This window comes from Sphaerodactylus townsendi, linkage group LG01 (genome assembly GCF_021028975.2).
Source record: "Sphaerodactylus townsendi isolate TG3544 linkage group LG01, MPM_Stown_v2.3, whole genome shotgun sequence".
Taxonomy (NCBI): domain Eukaryota; kingdom Metazoa; phylum Chordata; class Lepidosauria; order Squamata; family Sphaerodactylidae; genus Sphaerodactylus; species Sphaerodactylus townsendi.
In genome coordinates this window covers 192989723-193010179 of record NC_059425.1, presented here as the reverse complement: position 1 = coordinate 193010179, position 20457 = coordinate 192989723, and the positions used below count along the sequence as shown (strand labels likewise).

The following is a 20457-nucleotide window of genomic DNA, read 5'->3' as shown; positions in this document are numbered from 1 at the left end:
TCTGTCCCTGTACAAAGGTTTTGCACCAACTTGGATGCGAATGGTAAGTTTTCCTTCAAAAAATATTTTAGCATTATCCACTAAAAGCTCAGCTGCTTGAATTTCTCTGCACACCAGCATCTGCACTTTCAGCTTTCCCTCCTCTTATGTAATTCTTTTTCTATGTTAATTTTCTTTTAAAAATTGACAAAAAATAAGGTTTCACTTCCAAGCGGATGTGAACTGAGTGATGACGATGCTTGTATGTCATCGCGTAGGGCCAGGGCCCATGCAGAGTGCCTGGCTGCTTATCCATAAACAGGCAGCCAAGCTTGGCGCCAGTCTCCAGCTCTTTTCTCTCAGTGTGAAATGACCCCAGTTCTTCTTCAAACCACCTTGACTATCCATCAGCGTATCAGTGTGGTGTCATGCTTAAGAGTGTTGGACTAGAATCTGGCAGGTCCTGGTTCAAACCCCCGCATCTGCCATGAAAACTTGCTGAGCAACCTTGGGCTAGTCACATACTCTTAGCCTAACCTACCTCACAGGGTTGTTTGTGGGCATAAAATGGAGGAGGAGGAAGAAGAAGAAGAAGAAGAAGAAGAAGAAGAAGAAGAAGAAGAAGAGGACGACGACGACGACGACGACGAGGAGGAGTTTGTATTTATATCCTCCCTTTCTCTCCTGTAAGGAGACTCAAAGGGGCTTACAATCTCCTTTCCCTTCCTCTCTCCTCAACAGACACCTTGGGAGGTAGGTGGGGCTGAGAGAGCTCCAAAGAACTGTGACTAGCCTAAGGTCACCCAGCTGTGTCACTAGTGTGGAGTGAACGTTACCTCTTATTTACAATGAGTGTCTTTTTTTTTGGCAGGCTCCTTGGTCTTTGGTCTTCTGGCTCTCCTATGAACAAATCAGAAGAATTACTGGAGTTACTTCATTTTAGGAATGTAAAATATATTGTGATTATCCAATACGCAATTAAGTTTTCGGCAGAACTTTTGCATAAACGAGGTTGCATATGGACGATACTTCGGCCAGGGGTGTAGCTGAGGAAAATGGCGCAGGGGCTCACCCTGGATGCCGCCTCCTTCAGCTGTGCCCCGCCCACTCAACTGTGACAGGACAGGGGCACAGTAGGGCTGGCCCCGCCCCGAACCTCCACGTGGAGCTCAAAGCAGCACCAGCACAGCTCAGCCCACTCCCAAACTGCAGGTGGAGTTGGGTAGAGGGGAGGGCTGTTTGATGCTGGCTTCGTGGGTCCAGCTTTAAACTGTAGGCTCCAAGCCCCTGAGCTCACCTGCTTCAGTTTTATACAGTTTAAAGCTGGACTTGGGCCACCTGAAGCCAGCATTGAAGGGCCCTTCCCATGGAGCTTGAGGGCAGGTGAGCCCGGTTCCACTCCCAGCTCAACCTGGAGCTTGGCGGCAGGGTCAACCCTACTGGTTGCGTACTGGTGGAGAGTTTGGGGAAGGGGTACAGTTTGGGGGGAGGCAATGTGCAGTGCGTTATCCATGTGACCATTGGGGGTAACACCCAGGGCTCAAGCCCCTCTAACCACATCACTGATTTCAGCGAACGTTTGCTGACCAGCCATTTTCTGCCTCGTTACTACTTCACGTTGTTTATCTTGCTAGTTTTGGTAAAATCTCTTTTGAAGTTTGCACACAGAGGATGCAGAACAGCCAAGGATGTTACTTGCAGCCAAAAACGATCTCAGATGAGTTCTTGAACTTAGCCCAGTGCCAGATGCATCAAGGGACAAATGAAAACAGAAAAGTCAATGTTAACAAATGTTGACTCTTTAAATGGACTGCCACCTAAGCAAACAAACAAAAAAGCACCGTGGAAGAATCCTGGATTGCTGAATTTTATGTACAGAAAACTGAACTGTGAAGAAGCAACAGCAGAGTATAAGCAAGATAATATTGTATTTCGAAAAATGGATATAGGGTTTTTCATGATCCACAGATCTTACTAAAACAGCGGGAAGAATCAATTAGATCAAGAGTCCAGCACTCTCACAACTTCCTGCAGGGCCAAGCACAGCCAGGTTTGCCCTCAGGGAGGAGATCATTTGTGGTAAAACAGCAACAACAGTTGTGTGAGGCTCCTCTCTGAACAATATTGTTCTCTCAGTATTAAGAGATACTTTTCAAAGGTTTATAGTGACTTGCAGCTGGATGTTTCCTACACAGTGCATAACCATGGCCTGGAGCTCTATCATGCTTGTGTTTCTATTCTGATGGAAACCTATACAGAACCAAGGTCTGAAATGTATTTTGTTCAAGATGTCAGGCCTGAATCAAAGCCCCTTGAGAACCAATGTGCAGTGCTTAGCATGTTGGACTAGGATACGGGAGACCCAGTTTCAAATCCACATTCTGGCAGGGAAGCCAGCAGGGTCCAGTCACACATTCTCAGTCTCACCCACCTCACAGGGTCACTGTGAAGGGGAAATGGTGGAGAGGAGAATGCTGGAAGCTGCCCTGGGTCCCCACTGGGAAAAAAGGAGGGGTGTACATAAATAAATAATAATGGCGGGTCCCATTAGGGCAAGAGGCGTTAACATTCCCTGCTTGATTTGTCAGAACTAACTTGTGAAGGCAATTAGTCAATCTACATTCGAGTCAAAATAGGCACTTGAGTTTAAACCAGTGCAATATTCTCAGCACTTACTGGTCTCAACTAATGCACAATTTCAATCATTGCACGCTTACACTGTGTTCTTCGCTCACAAGTCAGTATTGCAGCTCTGTCTTATCTAAACAATCGACCCAGTTTTTTTTTCTTTTGCTAAGGACTGAACTGTATGTGTGCTCAGGACCCAATACCATTATTGACCAACAGCACCAATGCTACACACTATTCAAGGCAAGATTTTGTCAATGTCATGTTCAACCAAGTATATGTGTTGATAGTACGATTAGAAACAAATTTGAGACATATGCAAAGCAAGTGAGGCACCACGAAATATGTAATAATGAATGATAAAAGAAATAAAATACAAAGCCCTTCACATTTTAAAGCTTTACCAGTTCAGTGATATAGCTGATAAAAGGGGGCGGGGGTGTATGGGGAATGTGAACGTTACTGAAAAAAATAGCTTCCTCTTGCTCTGGTGCAGTTGTGATGACAGTGGTGGTAGAAAAAATGCTGTTAAATGGCAATGGCTTGTGGTAGCCCCTGGTGGGTTTTCAAGGCAAGACGCAAACTCCATAAGTCACAACCGACTTATAGAGACTCCATAGGGTTTTCAAGGCAAGAGATGTTCAGAAATGAGTTGGCATTGCAGAAACCCACCAAAGTACTAACTAGGGCTGACCTCGCTTAGCTTCTGAGACTGGACAAGACTGGGCTCGCATGGGCCATCCAGGAGAAGGCAAGAGATGAACAGTGGCGGTGTGTCATTGCCTGCCTGTGCGTAGCAACCGTGGACTTCTTTGGTGGTCTCCCACCCAAGTACTAAGCCAGGCTGACCCTGTTTAGCGTCTGAGATCTGATTATCCAGGTCAGAGCAGTGCAATTATATGGTAAACCTAAAGCCCTACTTAAAAGCAAGCTTACATTAGTTTTTCATTTCAAATTCAAAAGAAAATCATTAAAAAGTACATTACATTAAAGGTACATTGTATTAAATACAGATCTATTATTTTTATGTTAACCACCTCCACAGGTCTGGTATCATTTGGTACCTAGAAGGATTCGGATGTCCTAAGCTTTATTGAAAACAGCAAACGTGTCTCCAGCTTTTCCCGGGGTTTTTTTGGGGGGGTGGGGGTGGGGGTGGGAAGGGATCCCCACTAAGGTGTCTGTGGGTACCTTGGTGCCTCCCAAGAGTTTTTATAAAGTGAGTGAGGCCACATAAGTTTTGGCCCAACAACGCTTCTGAGTAGCTATGGAAGATTTAGCTGACTGTGCAGATTTTTAAAAATATTGCCTGGGCTGCAGTGGCATCACAGCACAAGGACCCTCCCTGCGTCACTGAAGTCAAGTTGTGGCTGGCTCTGCCTCCAACTGCACCCATTTTGTGGCATCCATTTTGTAGTTGTGCCCACCATGCTGTGTTAGAATTCCAAAAATGCCTAGAGGCTCAAACAGGTTGGGGACCCCTGAACTAACTCTTCAGACTGCTGGAAAACATTTCAAACATTAGGCATCAAATTTTCAAACGTTGGCAAATTTCGAAGGTTGGGCAGTTTAAGGTTCCTGGGTTTGATTTCCCCCCTTTTCCACATGAGCGGCAGAATCTTATCTGGTGGATCGGATTAGTTTCCCTGATCCTACACATGAAGCCTGCTGGATGAGTCACAGTTCTCTCTGACCTCTCTCAGTCCCACCTGCCTCACAAGGTGTCTGTTGTGGGGAGAGGAAAGGAGGGCAATTCTAAGCTGCTTTGAGACTATTTAATAGGTAGAGAAAAGTGAGATATAAAACCAACTCTTCTTCTCCTCCAAGCTGGCTGTTCAGGTACCGTAGAGACCCAGACTCATCACAAGTCCATGAAGCAGAGGTATGCTAATAAATACTGCCTGTCCTTGATTGATGTAATTTATATCCCTCTTTTCTGCCCTCATAACGGCTACCAAGGGAGCTAACAATTTAAAACAATAATAAAAAACACTTTAACCCCATTCAAATCAACTTCCTCCCAAAACCACATACATCATTAAAATGACTAAATACACACACAACATAAAAACACAGGACTTAGGAAGAATGCCAAATAAAACAAGTCTTCACCCACTGGTGGAAGACGGGAATAGAAGTTTCGATCCCTACTGCTCTACATGAGCAGTGGATTCTTAATCTGGAGACCTGGGTTTGATTCTCTGGTCCTTCATGTGAAGCCTGCAAGGTGACCTTGGCCTAGTTACAGTTCTCTCTGAACTCTCTCAGCCATACCTACCTCACCAGGTTTCTGTTGTGGGGAGGGGAAGGGAAGATGGTTGTAAGCCACTTTGAGACTTCTTACAGTTGAGAAAAGTGGGGTATAAATCCAAACTCTTTGGTAGCTAGAGTGGTGTAGCGGTTAAGGGTAGGTGGACTGTAATCTGGAGAGCTGGGTTTGATTCCCCCACTCCTCCACATGAGCTGTGGACTCTAGTCAGGTGAACTGGATGCTTCCCTGCTCCTTCCCATGAAGCCTGCTGGGTGACCTTGGGCCAGTCAAGTTCTCTCTGAACTCTCTCAGCCCCACCTGCTTCACAAGGTATCTGTGGAGGGGAGGGAAAGGGAAAAGGAGTTTTAAAGCCCATTTGAGTCTCTTTACAGGAGAGAAAGGGGGGTATAAATCGCAAACTCTTCTCTCTTCAATCCTAAAGCACACACAAATAAAGAAGAAACAAATGACAGGCCTTGCCCAAATGTTAACTCTTGTAGTGGTGGTGAACCTTTGGCACTCCAGATGTTATGGACTACAATTCCCATCAGCCCCTCCAGCATGGCCAATTGGCCATGCTGGCAGGGGCTGATGGGAATTGTAGTCCATAACATCTGGAGTGCCAAAGGTTTGCCCCCAAGAACAGCAGCAGTCAGCAGGGCTGAAGAGTCTTAACTTAAAAAGGGGGGGGGGCAGGTGTGTGTGTGTAGTAAGATATCTGAAACTTGTTGCCACCTCTCCAACGTTTGCAATCCTAGGCTTATTGCGCTGCTTATGGAATCGTAGAGTTGGAAGAGACCACAATGGCCGTCTAGTCCAGGAGTGTCCAACTCTGGTGCTGTCAGATGTTCATGGACTACAATCCGCATCAGCCCCTGCCGGCATGGCCATGCTGGCAGGGGCTGATGGGAATCGTAGTCCATAACATCTGGCGTGCCAAAGGTTCGCCACCACTACGAGAGTTAACATTTGGGGCAAGGCCTGTCATTTGTTTCTTCTTTATTTGTGTGCGCTTTAGGATTGAATTGGCCCTGCCAGCAGGGGCTGATGGGGATTGTAGTCCATGAACACCTGAAGCACCAGAGTTGGACACCCCTGATGGAGTCCAACCCCGCTGCAGTGGCAGGGACAGGTGGTCAAATCAGGAGCTCCTTTCTGGAGGCCCCTGAGGTCGCTGGCGCCTCAGGGGCGGAACTAGATAACAAAGCGCGAATAAACGCGGCTGAGGGGCGCCAGAGGGGGCCGCCATTCCCGCCAGGCCGCCGAGCGGGAGGGGAAGCGACCGTTGGTGGGCGGGAAGCGTTGAGGCAACGGCCGGGCCGGGCCGGGCGGGTCACGTGGGCGGGCGGGCGGGCGCGGCTGAGGGGAGCGGCTGAGGCGGGAGGCCGCGATGTGCTCCGCGCTGCCCACGCCGGGCGCCTCGGTGAAGCTGCGCGTGGCCTACGTGGAGGTGCGCCCGGGGTCGCCGGTGGCGCGGCTGTGGGGCGTGCCGGGCGAGTGGCGGGAGCAGTACCGGCGGCTGCGCGAGGACATCCAGGCGGCGCCGGGCCCGCGCTTGGCGGGCGAGGCGGGCGGCCTGTCGGTGGGCGAGCTGGGCCTGGTGGAGGTGTGCGGGCGCTGGCTGCGCTGCCGCGTGGTGGGCCCCCCGCCGGGCCCCGGCCGCCCCCAGTGCCGCGTCTTCCTGCTCGACGAGGGCCGCACGGTCTGCGCAGGCGCCCGCTACCTGGCCCGCGGCCGCCAGGAGTTCTTCCACCTGCCCTCCGAGGTGCTGGGCTGCATCCTGGCCGACCTGGTGCCGCTGGGCAGCTTCGGCGCCCAGGCCTCCTCCTCCTCCTCCTCCTCCTCGGGCGAGCCCCGGGTGAGCCAGGGCCTCAGCTTCGCCTGGACCTCCGGGGCCGTCGAGTTCCTGGACTGCCTGCAAGGCAAAGAAGTCTCCGGCCTGGTGCGGGAGGTGCTGATCCCGCAGCGGCTGGTGGTCCTGGAGCTGCCCTGGCTGCTGGCCCAGATGCACCACCTGGGCCTGGCCTGCCAGATCTCCCCAGCCGCATTCCGGGCTCTGCTGAACGCCTCGCTGGGCGGCGGCGGCGCTGCCCTACCGGAGCAGGCTTCGTTGGCAGCGCCGCCTCCTCCTCCTCCTCCTCCGCAGGTGCCTGTTCCTGCCGTGGCCACTTCTGCCCAAGGCCAGCTCAACACCGGCTCCCTGGAGTACTTCTACCCCAAGTTGGAGTTGAACATGACTGAGTCGGTGCTGGTGACCCAGATCTGCGACCCCCACCGGATCTACTGCCAGCTGCGCAGCCTCTCCAAAGAGATCTGCCGCCTGTCTGAGGCCATGAGCCAAGCCTTCAAGGGGGCTGGAGGAGAAGACCTACAAGATGCCTTGCCCACCTTGGGCTCCCCTTGTGCTGCCCGGGGCATAGACGGACGCTGGTACCGAGCTCTGCTTCTTGAGATCTGTCCTGGGGGTGGTCCAGAAGAGCAGCCTGGGGCAGTTGCCCAGGTGATCTGTGTGGACTATGGCAGGAAGGAGTTTGTGACCAAGAGGAACCTGCGTCGCTTGCCAATAGAGTGTTTCCGCATGCCGGTGGTGACCTACCTCTGCTCGCTACAGGGGATCACAGATGGAGGCTGTGGCTGGACCCATTCACAGATCAGTGAGCTGAAGACCTTGCTGCTGGGCAAGGCAGTTCAAGCCAACATTGAAGCTTATAGTGCCTTTGAGCATGTGTATTACGTGACTCTTTTCAGGGAAGAAGGCTTCAACCTCAACTGCCTTTTTGGAGTACAGGCACGCTGCCTGACCCAGAGATTTGTGCACAGTCATCAGGGATCCCCTTCTGACGTAGTGGCTGAACAGGAAGGGATTGATGCCCCCGCTAAGAAGGAGCCACTAGGAGCACTGGCCACGCTTACTGCTGCCTCCCTGTCTAGTGTATGCCTGAAAGTAGGTGAGTGCCACAAAGCCCAAGTGTCATTCCTCAGAGATCCCACACAGTTTTCCATGTGCCTCCAGGAGTATCATCAGTCTCTTTGTCACTTGAAACAAAACTTACAAGACTTCTATTCCCAAAGCAAAAAACTGGAGGGTATTCTCCTTGAGCCCCAGCCAGGTTCCTTGTGCTGTGCATTGTTGAAGGAGAACTCTTACCACCGTGCCATTGTCAACAGTGTGCAGGAGCAAGGCATTGAAGTATATCTGGTTGACAGGGGGAATGTGGAAATAGTTGACCTGTATAAAGTGAAGGAGCTGCTTCCTCAGTTCAGAGAACTTCCTGCCCTGGCACTCAGATGTGCCTTGGTTAATCCTTCCTCGGGTCAGCCTTGGAGTTCAGGCTCTGTAGACTATTTCAAGAAAGCTGTGTTGAACAAGGAACTGGTCGTACAGGTCTTGGGCAAGCAAGGGGACATTTACATAGTTGAGCTTTTTGATCATTCTCTCTCAGGAGAAAAGAGCTTAGCCAAAATCATGTCGCAGGGGAAATATGCCAAGCATGAAGACAATGCAGTTTTGGAGACCGTCCAGAAACGTTCAGATATGCCTCTAAGAAGAGGTACTAAAGAACAGGTGACAATTCACAATCCTGTGAGATTGACCTCTGGAAAAGATGATCACCTAGCCCCCTGCTTGATTTCAGCTTTGTCGGCCAAATACCAGGCAGCTGGAGATTTTTGCTCTTTGCCCAGTGAAACATTTCCAAAAGAAGACTCTAGGGCTGTCCCAAGTGGTTCGCCCCGACTTACACAAGCCTACTCTGAAATACAGCCAGGATTATCTTGTGAAGGGCAGTTAGAAGTTGGAAGTACAGTAGATGTCATAGTATCTTACATTGAAAGTCCTAGTCTCTTTTGGTGTCAGTTAGCTAAAACCTCCCACGATCTGAGGTTGCTTATGGCTGATATTCAGCATTACTGTGCTCATTCAGCACAGCCCCATGACTGGCCTAACCCTGTGTGTTTGGCTAAGTATTCAGAAGATGGGAAGTGGTACAGAGCTCTTATTGTTCATGCTGGCCATCCTACAGAAAAGGTAGAAGTGATTTATGTTGACTATGGAAATAAAGAGCATGTTTCTCTAAAGAACCTCCGTTCAATTAGCACTGTGTTTCTCAAGCTGAGGGCCCAGGCTTTCCGATGTAGCCTTTACAATTTAATTCAACCAAATAATAATGATCCTTTTATTTGGGATGAAAAGGCTACTGAATCTTTTCAGGAATTTGTTGATTCAGCAAGCAAAATGGAACTGAAATGTACTATATTTGCTTTGGCAGCATTAAATAATACATACCTCCTGAACGTTGTAGACTTAATCACGCCTTTTGAAAGCGCAAGCCATTTTCTAACAAGGAAAGGTTTAGCCAGACCTGTAGAGCCGGAGAAACCATTGACATCATCGATTCAGCTGCTTTCTTACTGTTATTCAGCGCATGACATCAAAATAGGAAGTGAAGAGATGATCTATGTCACGCACATTAACGATCCGTGTCTCTTCTACTGCCAGCTTGCCAGAAGGTCACATCTACTTGAACGCTTAACAAATAGCATTAATAAACTCAGCAAAATGGGACATAGTCGGAAATCGTTGCCGGTCCGTGGAGAATTGTATCTTGCAAAGTATACTGATGGCTGCTGGTACAGGGCAATACTGGCTAGTGGAGGTTCTACTGAAGAAGTCTTCTTTGTGGATTTTGGGAATACTGAGTCACTGTCAAAAGAAGATCTGATTTTAATACCCAGAGATGCCTATGAGATACTGCTTTTGCCAATGCAAGCCATAAAATGTTCACTATCTGATATTGCTGATGCACCTAAAGAAACCATTGCACAGTTTGAAAAGGCCGTGCTAGATAAGCCCTTAAAAGCTGTAATTGTAGCAAAAGAGCCTGATGGAAAACTGGTAGTTGAATTATATGCTGACAAAATGCAAATCAATGCGAAACTGAAGGAAGGCTTAGGTTTGCAAGGCAGCAAAGGATGGGTCAGATCAGCAGAAAATAGGGAAACGGGCAGCGTAGCAAGAAGGCCAGTCTTTACAGGTGTTGACCATTCTACTCCAAATATTAAGAGATGCATGTCTAAAAATCTGGAATCCTGTGGCGGTAACAGTCCCTCTTTGTGCAGAGAAGCGGAACCCTTTCAGCAGAAAACAAAGCCAGTAGTGAAGATGACACAGTCTCCTTTTCCAGTAGAAAGATGTAACCAAACTGACCTTGTGGCAGATAAGAGTGGACCCTGTTTCCCCCTTGAAAAGAGAGAAGAGAAAGCTGACAGCTTGAAAACCAGACATCAAAATGAGACTTGCATAAATCCTTCACTTAAGAAAATGTGTGATTTACCTCTGAAAAATATAAGCCCTGGTTTTAAAACCTTAGTGTATGTTTCTCATACAAATAATCCTTCTGACTTTTATGTTCAGCTAGTAGAAGATGAGCCCTTGATTGACAGTATTTCAGAGAAGCAAAACCAGTCTGGAATAGTTGAGAACCTAAGTGGACAGCAGCTTCATGTAGGAGATTTAATATGTGCTGTTTTCCCGGAAGACGGCTTGTGGTATAGAGCTGTTGTCCAAAGGCAATCGTCAGATGAGTTGGTCAGCGTACAGTATATTGATTATGGTAATACCGCAGTAGTTAATATTTGCAAAACGTGTAGACTCCTGGAAGAGTGTGCACTGTTTCCAGCAATGGCCATTCCTTGCTCATTGGGAGGAGTTAAGACCACAGGTCACTCAGAGTGGACAGAGGAAGCAGTGCTGTGCTTCTCTCAGAGCACGGGTGAAATCGAGATGAACTGTGAATTTGTGGAACAACTTGAAGGCAAATGGGAAATTATTCTGTGTGACGGAGAAGGTAATGTGACAGCAGATTTAGTTATTAGTCATCTTTTGTGCAAAAAATCTGTTTCAGCAGAGGCATCTGACAAAAATGAAACTGAGGTTGTCATGACAAGTTTGAGTGAAATTATTTCTGAAAAGCCTAGCGAACCCTCAGGTGTACAGGATGCCAAATCATTTTTCTGGAAGACACCTGGAGTTGGTCAAACTGTGAAAGCCTTTGCAAGAGCCACAAGAAGCCCAGGACATTTCTGGTGTCACTTTCCTGATCTTGATGACATCCATTCCATTGAAAAGAAGCTCCAGGATGCTAAGAAACCGGCTGCTTGCAACATAGCTGATATTAAAATTGGTCACGCTTGTCTAGCAAAAGGTTCTAAGGATTTTTACCGAGCAGTAGTTATCAGTGTGGAAGAGAACACCTTGAGAGTTGCTCATATTGATTATGGAACTGAGGAACTCTCCAGCCGAGAGATGTTAAGACCGATTTCTGATGAGCTATTATTGCTACCTCCGCAAGCATTTCTATGTTGTCTGTTTGGATTTAAGTCTTCTGAGGGGTCATGGGTAGAAGGAACAAATGATTTCTTCAATAAAATAGTGGATTCTTTACTAGATGTTACAGTCATGGAAATACTGTGCAGTAAGCCTTTTGAAATTCCCTTATTTGTTGTTAATTTGAAAAGTCAAAGCGGAAGCATCAATATACAAATGAAACCTTTTTGGAAGCCTAACACTGAACTCAGTGGCTCAACTGTGGCTAACAGCCTCAGTCTCGAACGACAGAACAAAGACACGAAGGAGCAAGACTTTGAAGTTGTAGTCTGTGAAACGGGAATGTCTGCTTGCACCGATACCAGGGAATTAGAGGATTCGTTATGTGCTTCAGTGCCTTTTTGGCCAACAGGAAACTGTTCCGCATCTACCAGAAATGTGGGCTTTTGTCAAAGTGAAGGAAATGAATGTCCAACCAGGCACCACCCAGCCACTTTTGAGGTTCCTGATATAGGGGAGCAACCAGCTATACCTGAAGTGCCTGAAAATGAACTGGACTGTTCTGTCCCTGAGAGAGAAAGTGATGGCAAGATGTTTGTTGTAAGTTGTTCTGAAACTCAGCTTGCAACAAGTATTGAAACTGAAGCGTCAGGACAGAATTCCTTCAAAGCCCAAGAGGAGGCCAGAGGCCAAAAGAAAACCACACAACTGGATCCATTTGAAGTGGAGTTGCTGTTGAGTGCTGAAAAAGACTCTTCAGACTCAGTGCAATTAGAAGTGCCTTTCTCCTCTAATAACGAGCAGCTGCTGCCAGAGCTGGAAGTTCTTCGTTTGAATTACTTCTCATGTGAAGAAATGGGAGAGAGCTCCAAACTGGACTTGGTTGAAGTGCCCTGTGTGGAAAGAGAGTTGGAACAGAGTCCTTTGCTAACAGTTGAAGTGGACCGTTGGCTCCCCTGCGGTCAGGAGAAGCCGCTAGAGCCACTGGTCTCTTCAACACCACTTTTGCTATCTCCTGAAATCAAGGAGCTGTCCTTACTGCCTGCTGCACTCTCTCCCACGGTCCCGGAGAGCCAGCCATCCCTTTCAGGAGGCGCATTAAATCCACAAGCCGAATGTTACATGGGAGAGGAGATAGGTCTGTGTGAAATCGAACAGGCTACCCCAGTGCCAGACAGCGTCAGAGAGAAAGTTGTGTTGGAGGAAAGCTCTGAACAAATCAAGGCGAGGCTCGTCATGTGCGGATGTTTTGAAGAAAGCAACCACGAGTTGGCCAACAAGGATTCTGCAAGTAGGCTTCTAGCAGGAGAGCAAGCTGAAACTTCACGTCAGAGTGCAGGTAAGCTGGGTTTTTTTTCTTTGTTAGAAGCAAAGTTTGATGTTTCGAGCACATAGCCGTCTCATTTAGCTTGAATATACCAGTGTTTAAAAAGTAATTGCTAATGAGCAGCAAACCAGTGTGTTTTACATTTTTCTGAGCGGGATTGTGAAGCACTTCATAGGAGAAGAGACAAGCTGCATTGGCCAAAAAGATGGACTGAATTGTCTTTTGACCACATAGAATATATGTTTCTTTCTGTCTCAGTTGTTACAAAGACTTCGTGTATCAATTCAAGTAAATAGATTTGTTATCAGAATGCCACATTCTCATTTTCTGAAGCAAAGCCCCCTTCCGCACACACAAAATAGTGCGTTTTCAAACCACTTTCACAACTGTTTGCAAGTGGATTTTGTCATTCCGCACAGCTTCAAAGAGCACTGAAAGCAGTTTGAAAGTGCATTATTCTGCATGTGCGGAATGAGCCAAACATTCATGCTCAGAATATTTCCTTTCTGGGACCCCCCTGTTTCTGCAGTCCTGGCATCCGGTATGTGTGCCAAGTGCCACCAAGTCACTTGTGACTTACAGCGCCCCTGTCAGTCAATGTCTTCTGAAATGACCTATCATTAACAGTCTTGTTCAGCTCTGGCAGAGAGAGAGGTCGTGGCTTCCATTATTGATTTGATACATCTCTTATGAGCTGCTGTAAATTTCCAACATTTTTGGAAAAATGTTCAGTTCCCAAAATTCTCCCCTTCATTGCAACTGCTGAAGGAGTTTTGTCCCATCCTGTCCGGACCAGTGTCCTATCTCTTTCTTTTTAACACCTCTTAAATTCTGATACTGTAATAAGTATGCCCTATCCCTATGTGCGTCTAACATAATTGGGCTGTTTGGAACAAAACTACAAGAATTAAGATGGGGAGGGGGGGTTGTGTGTGTTCATGTAAACAGAGCTCACTTTGCTGTGTTACAAAGATCATTTTGAAAGGGAAGAAGATTTGAGTACTGTTTAGCTGTTGTATCGGGGAGGGTGGGGGAAATAAGAGCTGTGCTTGTGTATATATCTTCAAGTACTAGTGTCTGGGGAGCAAAATGGGGCTGGGGCTGGGTGAGCTCATATCTAGCAACTCTGGCTGGAACTTACCATTCCGTGCCTCCTGGGTGAAGAGAAATTCACCCTTGGTCTCATTTCATATAGGTTTTACCTTGAAGCAGGAGAGGTGCTTGTAAACAGTGTGTTCTCTTGACAGAAAAAAATGAAACTCCTTACGAGTTGAAAGGATTTGATGCTGGATCCAAATGCCTGGTGGGGACAGGTAAACATGAGCATGAGGCTCAGATCTTGGGCTCTTCTGCTGAAGATACAAAGGTGAGGCAACGAGAATATTCTGAGTAAGTTAACATTAAGATGAAACCCTAAAAACCCTAAATATATCTTATAGTATTCACTCAGTAGGAGAACTTTTAGCTGCCCTTTACTTAAGTTGACATGTCTGTTAAAATGTAAAGGTTTTGAATCCTTCAAATGGGGATGAAGAGACAGTCAGTCCTATAAATGGTTGGGAGTGGGATTCCTGGACAGAACTTGGGTCCAACTAAAGTGCACTCCTCACTATTATTCTGAAGAAGTGATTGAGGTTGTATTGATTGTCACAGTTACACCAGCAGCAAGCTTGTACATAACACAGAAGATGGGGAAAAGCAGAGGAGTGAAATGAACTTTTTGAGTCTGCCTATATTTGAACTTTGGTTCATCTATTAAACTGTCAGGCATGGTTATTTATTTTTGTTTATCAGCATTATTACAGAGAAAGTCAATCAGTCAATCAGTTCAATCAAATGCAGATCCATCAGCCCATTTAAAATCTCAGTAACTTAAAATAAGAATTCAGTTTTAAAATGTAGTACTAATACATAATTTTTAAATCGTAAATCAGGTGTGGTTAAAGGGTGACTTCCCAAAATTAAAGCTAACAAGGAAAGAGGTTCTGTGACAATTCACTTAAAGGAGCTTGAGTGTGTGGGTGTGTGTGTATATATTTTACTACTATCTATATACTACAATCAAGTTTCCTTACCAGTAAATTGAAAGGTGGCTAATGGAATGCTGTTTTCTGAAAATGGCTGTATGTGAAGAATCCTGACATTTAGTAGGCAGGCTATATTAACAGGTTGGCTTGCCATTTCCTCCCCCAGTCATCTACACTTTACTCCCAGCAAACTGGGTATTCATTTGAACGACTTTGGAAGGAGGCAAAACTGAATCAAACTTGATCCAGCTACTGAAACCTGACTTCTGTTGGGATCAAACTTAGGTTGTGAGCAGGGTTTTTGCTGGTAGTCTATTCAGATTTCTACTAATGTAATAATGCTGTCTGGCACCTTACCTCTGTAATAGAAGTCCCACCATGAATATAAATGAATGTTTTATTAACTGATTTGTGCTTAAGATTACATTATGCCCTGTTTCCCCGAAAATAAGACATCTCCTGAAAATAAGACGTAGTAGAGATTTTGCTGAAGTACTAAATATAAAGCATCCCCTGAAAGTAAGACGTAGCAAAGTTTTTGTTTGGAAGCATGCTCGTCGACCAGAGCATACAGCTGTGGAGCGGAAAAATAAGACATCCCCTGAAAATAAGACATAGCGCATCTTTGGGAGCAAAAATTAATATAAGACACTGTCTTATTTTCGGGGAAACAGGGTACTAAGACATACCTGTTGATAAAACCTACCTAGTACACTTAATATGGTCAAGTAGTCAAATTGAAATATGTACATCAGAAGGAAAATATTCTCATGTCTATCAGTTGAACTTCCTGGGGCTTTTCCCTCCTGCAGATGTTGTTTGATGGAACGGGTACCTCACTTTCGTTGTCAAAAAGTAGTTCAGCAGGTGAAGATGAGGAGAACATCTTTACAATTTCAGGTAAATAATACGTAAGTTCTTGCTGAGTTCCTGTGGGTTTTGATTCTTGGTTTTTTGGTCTGTGCATAATATTACGGAGCCAGTGTGGTGTAGTGGTTCAGAGCAGCAGTCTAATCTGGAGAACTGAACTCCTCCATGTGAAGCCTGCTGGGTGATCTTGGGCCAGTCACAGTTCTCTCAGAACTTTGTCAGCCCCCAAGGAGGCAGGCAATGGCAAACTACCTCCTAGTGTCTCTTGCCTTGAAAAGCCAACAGGGTCTCCTAAGTTAGCTGTGACTTGATAGCACATACACTCGCTTTCCCTCTTAGATGGAGTGGTAAAGTTATCTCTGAATGTACGAGGAGACCAGAAATAAGATGTGTGCACGTGCTACAGTAAGACCTATGTTCAGTAATTCTGAACAGAGTTGAAATGCCCTGAGCAAATTGGTAGCAAGAGAGTGGAGTTGTGTTTCTTGGTGGCAATCTGGTGCCAATTTGCAGTGCTGCAGTGCCTGTGCAGTGGCTTTCCGTGCCACCTGCCATGTGGAAGGGATAGTTCAAGCTGTGCTTCCAGTCACGTAAGTGGACCTTTCAGTTGCTAGGTGAAGTGACAGACTGTGAAGATGGCACAGATTATTATTTCCAGGAATTAACTTCAAGGGGGTCTCCAGCTTGATTTAGCAGCCAGGCCACCTTTGTGGTTCCCACTGACCCTTGTCCACCGCTGTGTCTTCTGACACATGCAGAGGTTTACAGGAGTGGTCTTTAATTTAGCACTGATCTTTGGAGCCAGGACAAGTCACAAGGAGGTTTCTCCAGGGAATGGAAACCTTGACAAGACCCTCTTTCTTCTGGTACTCCACTGCATTAGATTTTGGGACAAGCAGAGTGAGAGGTTTTGTGGTAGTTCCGTAGTTCAATGTGACTCTTGAGATGGGGCAGGTGCCAGAGTGCTCGAGGGCACTTTTCGCTCTTAATGCACTGGTGTACTGGTGAAGCCTCTTTTTTAGTTGGCCCATTTTGGGGCTGCTGTAGGAGTTAACCTCACAGATTGCCTTGCTGTGAGGGTGCAGCAGTCAGGCCTAAGAGCCCAGTTATAGCCAAAACTTGGTTAGCTGAACGTACTACGTAGACTGGTCAGCTTGCCTGAGAAATGCTCCTAACTGAGCATAATCTCCAACATAATCAGTTGGGCTCAAGAGAACATATCTTTCTAAAATTGATCATGTTAGAACGGCAGCATGTAATTCACAAGCACAGAAACCCCCCCTTCAATTTTTTTCCCCTATCTTTCCCCTCTCTATTTGTTGATAGTTCCAAAGACGTTCCACAGGTGCTAGCCTTGAATCTCAGCACTACAGTGTAGAGCAGTTAGCCGTAATATAAACTTTTTTTCATTTCCCTAAAAGGTTTAAAATTAGATTCAAAATGCTAAGAATGTTGACAGATGCTAAACAGCCCACATTGGCTGGCCTGTTAGTCCCAGTAGTAACCTCTGCCTGCTGTTGCCAAAGCAGGGATCGCAATAGAAGAATAATAATAATTGGATTTATATCCCCCCCCCCCTTTCTCTCCTGTAAGGAGACTCAAAGGGGCTTACAAACTCCTTTCCCTTCCCCCTCACAACAAACACCCTGTGAGGTGGGTGGAGCTGAGAGAGCTCCAAAGAACTGAATAGACCAAGGTCACCCAGCTGGCGTGTGTGGGAGTGCACAGGCTAATCTGAATTCCCCAGATAAGCTTCCACAGCTCAGGCGGCAGAGTGGGGAATCAAACCCGGCTTCTCCAGATTAGAGTGCACCTGCTGTTAACCACTATGGCACTGCTGCTCCTTAGTAGCGCTTAGTATATTGTGGATCAGTCTAGATAACAAAGATGGCCCTGACAGCATGTATTTTTTATATAATTATTAAGGAATTACAGATGACCCCCCCCACCAACTGAGAGCCAGTGTGGTGTAGTGGTTAAGAGTGACAGACTCTAATCTAGGGAACTAGGTTTGCTCCCCCACTCCTCCATGCAGTGTCCTGAGTGATCTTGGGTCAGTCACAGTTCTCTCAGAACTCTCTCAACCCACACAAAAGCAGGCAATGCTAATCCCCTCTGAACATCTCTTGTCGTGAAACCCCTACAGGGTCTCTGAAGTCTGCTGTGATTGGACAGTACTTTAGACACACACACACTCTTCAATACCCAGACAGACCATAAAAAGGTTTCCAGATCAGAGATTGGTGTTTTGGCATTTCTAAACAGACAATCTCTTTTCTAGAAATGAAGGGCTGCGATACTATTTCTTAGCTGAGCTTTTCCAAATGACAGTGGTAAAGTAACTAACACAGGATAAGCATTGAATCAGACCACCTTAAGAATATAAGAAGAGCCCTGCTGGATCAGACTGGTGGTCTATCTAGTCCAGCATTCTGTCTCACACAGTGGCCAACCAGTTCTTCTGGAAGTCCAACAAACAGGCCATAGAGGCCAAAGCCTTCCCCAATGTCTCCTGGGACAGGTTTTCAGGGGGTTACTGCCTCTGAATGTGGAGGTTCTCTTTAGCCAGCATGGTGTAGTGGTTAAGAACAAGTGGACTCTAATCTGGAGAACCATTTTTGATTCCCCTCTCTTTCACCTGCGTGACGGACTCTAATCTGGAGAACTGAGTTGATTCCCAACTCCTACACATGAAGCCTGTTGGGTGACCTTAAACCAGTCACAGTTCTCTCTGAACTCTCTCAGCGCCACCTACCCCACAAGATGGGCATTGTGGGGAGGGAAAGCAGGGTGATTGTAAACCACTTTGGGACTCATTTTGGTTGAGAAAAATGGGACAAAAATCCAACTAATCTTTTTCTTTCGTCACCGTGGCAAGTGGCTGCTGAAAGACGTTTCCTCCATGACTCTGTCGAATCCCTTTTTAAAACTTTCTCCTGTGGCCGTCGCCACACGCTCTGGCAGGGAATCCCACATTCTAATCACTCACTGTGTGAAATGTAAAAGAAGATCAGACAGATCCACGGAGGAGGAGAGTCACTCTCTGGGCAGAAATGTGTTTCACCCTCCAGGAGTCTTTTCTATGTATGTTCCTCCCCTCCCCTCCCCTCCCCTCCCCTCCCCTCCCCTCCCCTCCGCAGAGATCTTTTTGCAGAGAACCTCCTTTGCCATCTGCAGCTGCAGGAATTTTAGATTTATTGGCTACCCACTTAGTTCATGTGGGCAGCACTGGGACTTTGTGGGACGGCTGGGCTATACTGGGGTGAGAGAAATTCCTCAGACACACCAGGATGGATTGGGAGAGGTCTGCAGACTAGTTAATGTGGAAAGGGTTCCCTGAAGTAGGTTGCAGACCTTTGCTGCAGAACATAGTGGGAGCTGCTGAGAATCAAGCCTGCTGTTACCAGTGTAGCTGCCCTCTGTAAGGTCTGTTATTCTAAAAGGTCTGGGCTTATATGGTATATAATTTTTATTGTTGTTACATTGTTGTGAGCTGCTCTGAGCCTGCTGTGGCAGGGGAGAGCAGGGTAAAAATCAAATAAATAGAACTTTCTTTGCCATCTTCTGGGTAATGGGGTTAAAACTAGTTAGAGTGGTTAAGAGCAGGGGCACTCTAATCTGGAGAACTGGGTTTGATTCCCCACTTTGCCTGTTGAGCTATGCAGGCTTATTTGGTGAACCAGATTAGTTTGTGCACTCCCAACACATGCCTGCTGGGTGACCTTGGGCTACTCACAGTTCTTTGGAGCTCTCTGTCCCACCCACTTCCCAGAGTGTTTGGTTGGGGGGTGGGGGGGAGGATATTGTAAGGCCCTTTGAGTCTCCTTATTGGAGAGAAAGTGGGGATATAAATCCAAACTCTTCTTCTTTTTAGCTAACTGGCCTTGGAGGTTTGGTTCTTTTACAGTAGTTTTAATGTAACCACAAATAGCTGCATCTGTTTTAAATACATACTGAAGTTCTTCTTTGTGTCTTCAGGTGTGAAAGAAGAGATGGGTGGTTCCGACGACTCTGTTGATCCTTTGAGGTTAATGGACCAGCAAGAGTGAGGGTGCATCTGACAGATGGAGCTGCCTTCATCACACGCTTCTCCGGATTTCTGGATGGAGGACAGCACTGATGGCACTGCCCTCTTCAACACAAAAGCTCCAGATGTTTTGAAAGCTTTGTGTTTTCAATTTATTGTCAGGAAGAATAAAACTGTTTTGTTATTGCTGTTCATCTCTCTTCTGATGCAAACTTTTTGCTCTGGTAACAATAGCAGGCTGCTACACAGAACTATGCTGAATAATTAAGCATTTCTCTTGAATATGCTTGGTAATTTCAGAGGGTAACAGTGTTGATCTGAAGTAGAAGAGCTCACTTTGAGTTCAGTAGCACCTTAAGAGACCCACGAGAGTTGTAGAATCAGAGTGGAAGGGGCCATACAGGCTGTTTAGTCCAAGTCTCTTCTCCCTTTGGCAGATAAGTATAATGTTGTGCTTGGGTGGGTTGTTTGGAACGCCTGTAAGAAAATCGCAGGGCAGTTGTCTTCAGAGCCCCACTGGCTCAGTCCCGGGGTCCATCTCTTCCTTGTCTCCCATGATTGTGTGTTCCTGCATTGCAGGGACTTGATGGCCCTTGTGGTCTCTTCCAACTCGATGATTCTATGAGTCTGACTAATTCCCTTTTCATGCTGTCTACCCTTGGGGCCACCATTACGTCCTCTGCCAGTCTTTATTGGAAGGACTGAAGTTCGTTTCAAGAAGTTTACGTTCTGCCACCACGTAGGGGCGGAGGGGATGCTTTGAACACCAGAGATGAACGTATTGCATTGACTTCAGGGGTGCCACATGGTCAATGCAGGGAAGGATAGAGATTTTTTTTTGCCAGTAAACCCTCTTATTGCAGATATTCGCTTCTCCCCAAATGTTTGAATGCCATTTGACCCCCAGGAACAGACTGCAGGGGCTCATGGGCTGTAGCAGTGTGAGGTGTACTCAACCAGTGGTGCTTGGGACCCATCTGGTTTTCAGTTTGTAGTTGCCAGCTGCACGTGAACCTGAGACAG

At 46.7% G+C, this 20457-nt stretch overlaps 1 protein-coding gene across 1 annotated transcript; it reads left to right on the top strand.

Moving 5' to 3' along the window:
* The first annotated feature begins 6232 nt into the window (after nucleotides 1-6232).
* TDRD6 (tudor domain containing 6) lies at nucleotides 6233-19628 on the top strand. Its single transcript, XM_048502815.1, has 4 exons — nucleotides 6233-12522; nucleotides 13758-13876; nucleotides 15350-15437; nucleotides 19386-19628. Exons 1-4 carry the CDS (start codon nucleotides 6249-6251, stop codon nucleotides 19454-19456), a joined length of 6552 nt encoding a protein of 2183 aa, XP_048358772.1. The 5' UTR covers nucleotides 6233-6248; the 3' UTR covers nucleotides 19457-19628.
* Nucleotides 19629-20457: the final 829 nt, after the last annotated feature.

Excerpts from the sequence above, each read along its gene's own strand:
- TDRD6 (XM_048502815.1), top strand. The coding sequence starts at position 6,249 with ATGTGCTCCGCGCTGCCCACGCCGGGCGCCTCGGTGAAGCTGCGCGTG. Across the intron at positions 12,523-13,757 it reads AACTTCACGTCAGAGTGCAG|AAAAAAATGAAACTCCTTAC; the intron begins GTAAGCTGGGTT and ends TTCTCTTGACAG. Across the intron at positions 15,438-19,385 it reads GAACATCTTTACAATTTCAG|GTGTGAAAGAAGAGATGGGT; the intron begins GTAAATAATACG and ends TTGTGTCTTCAG.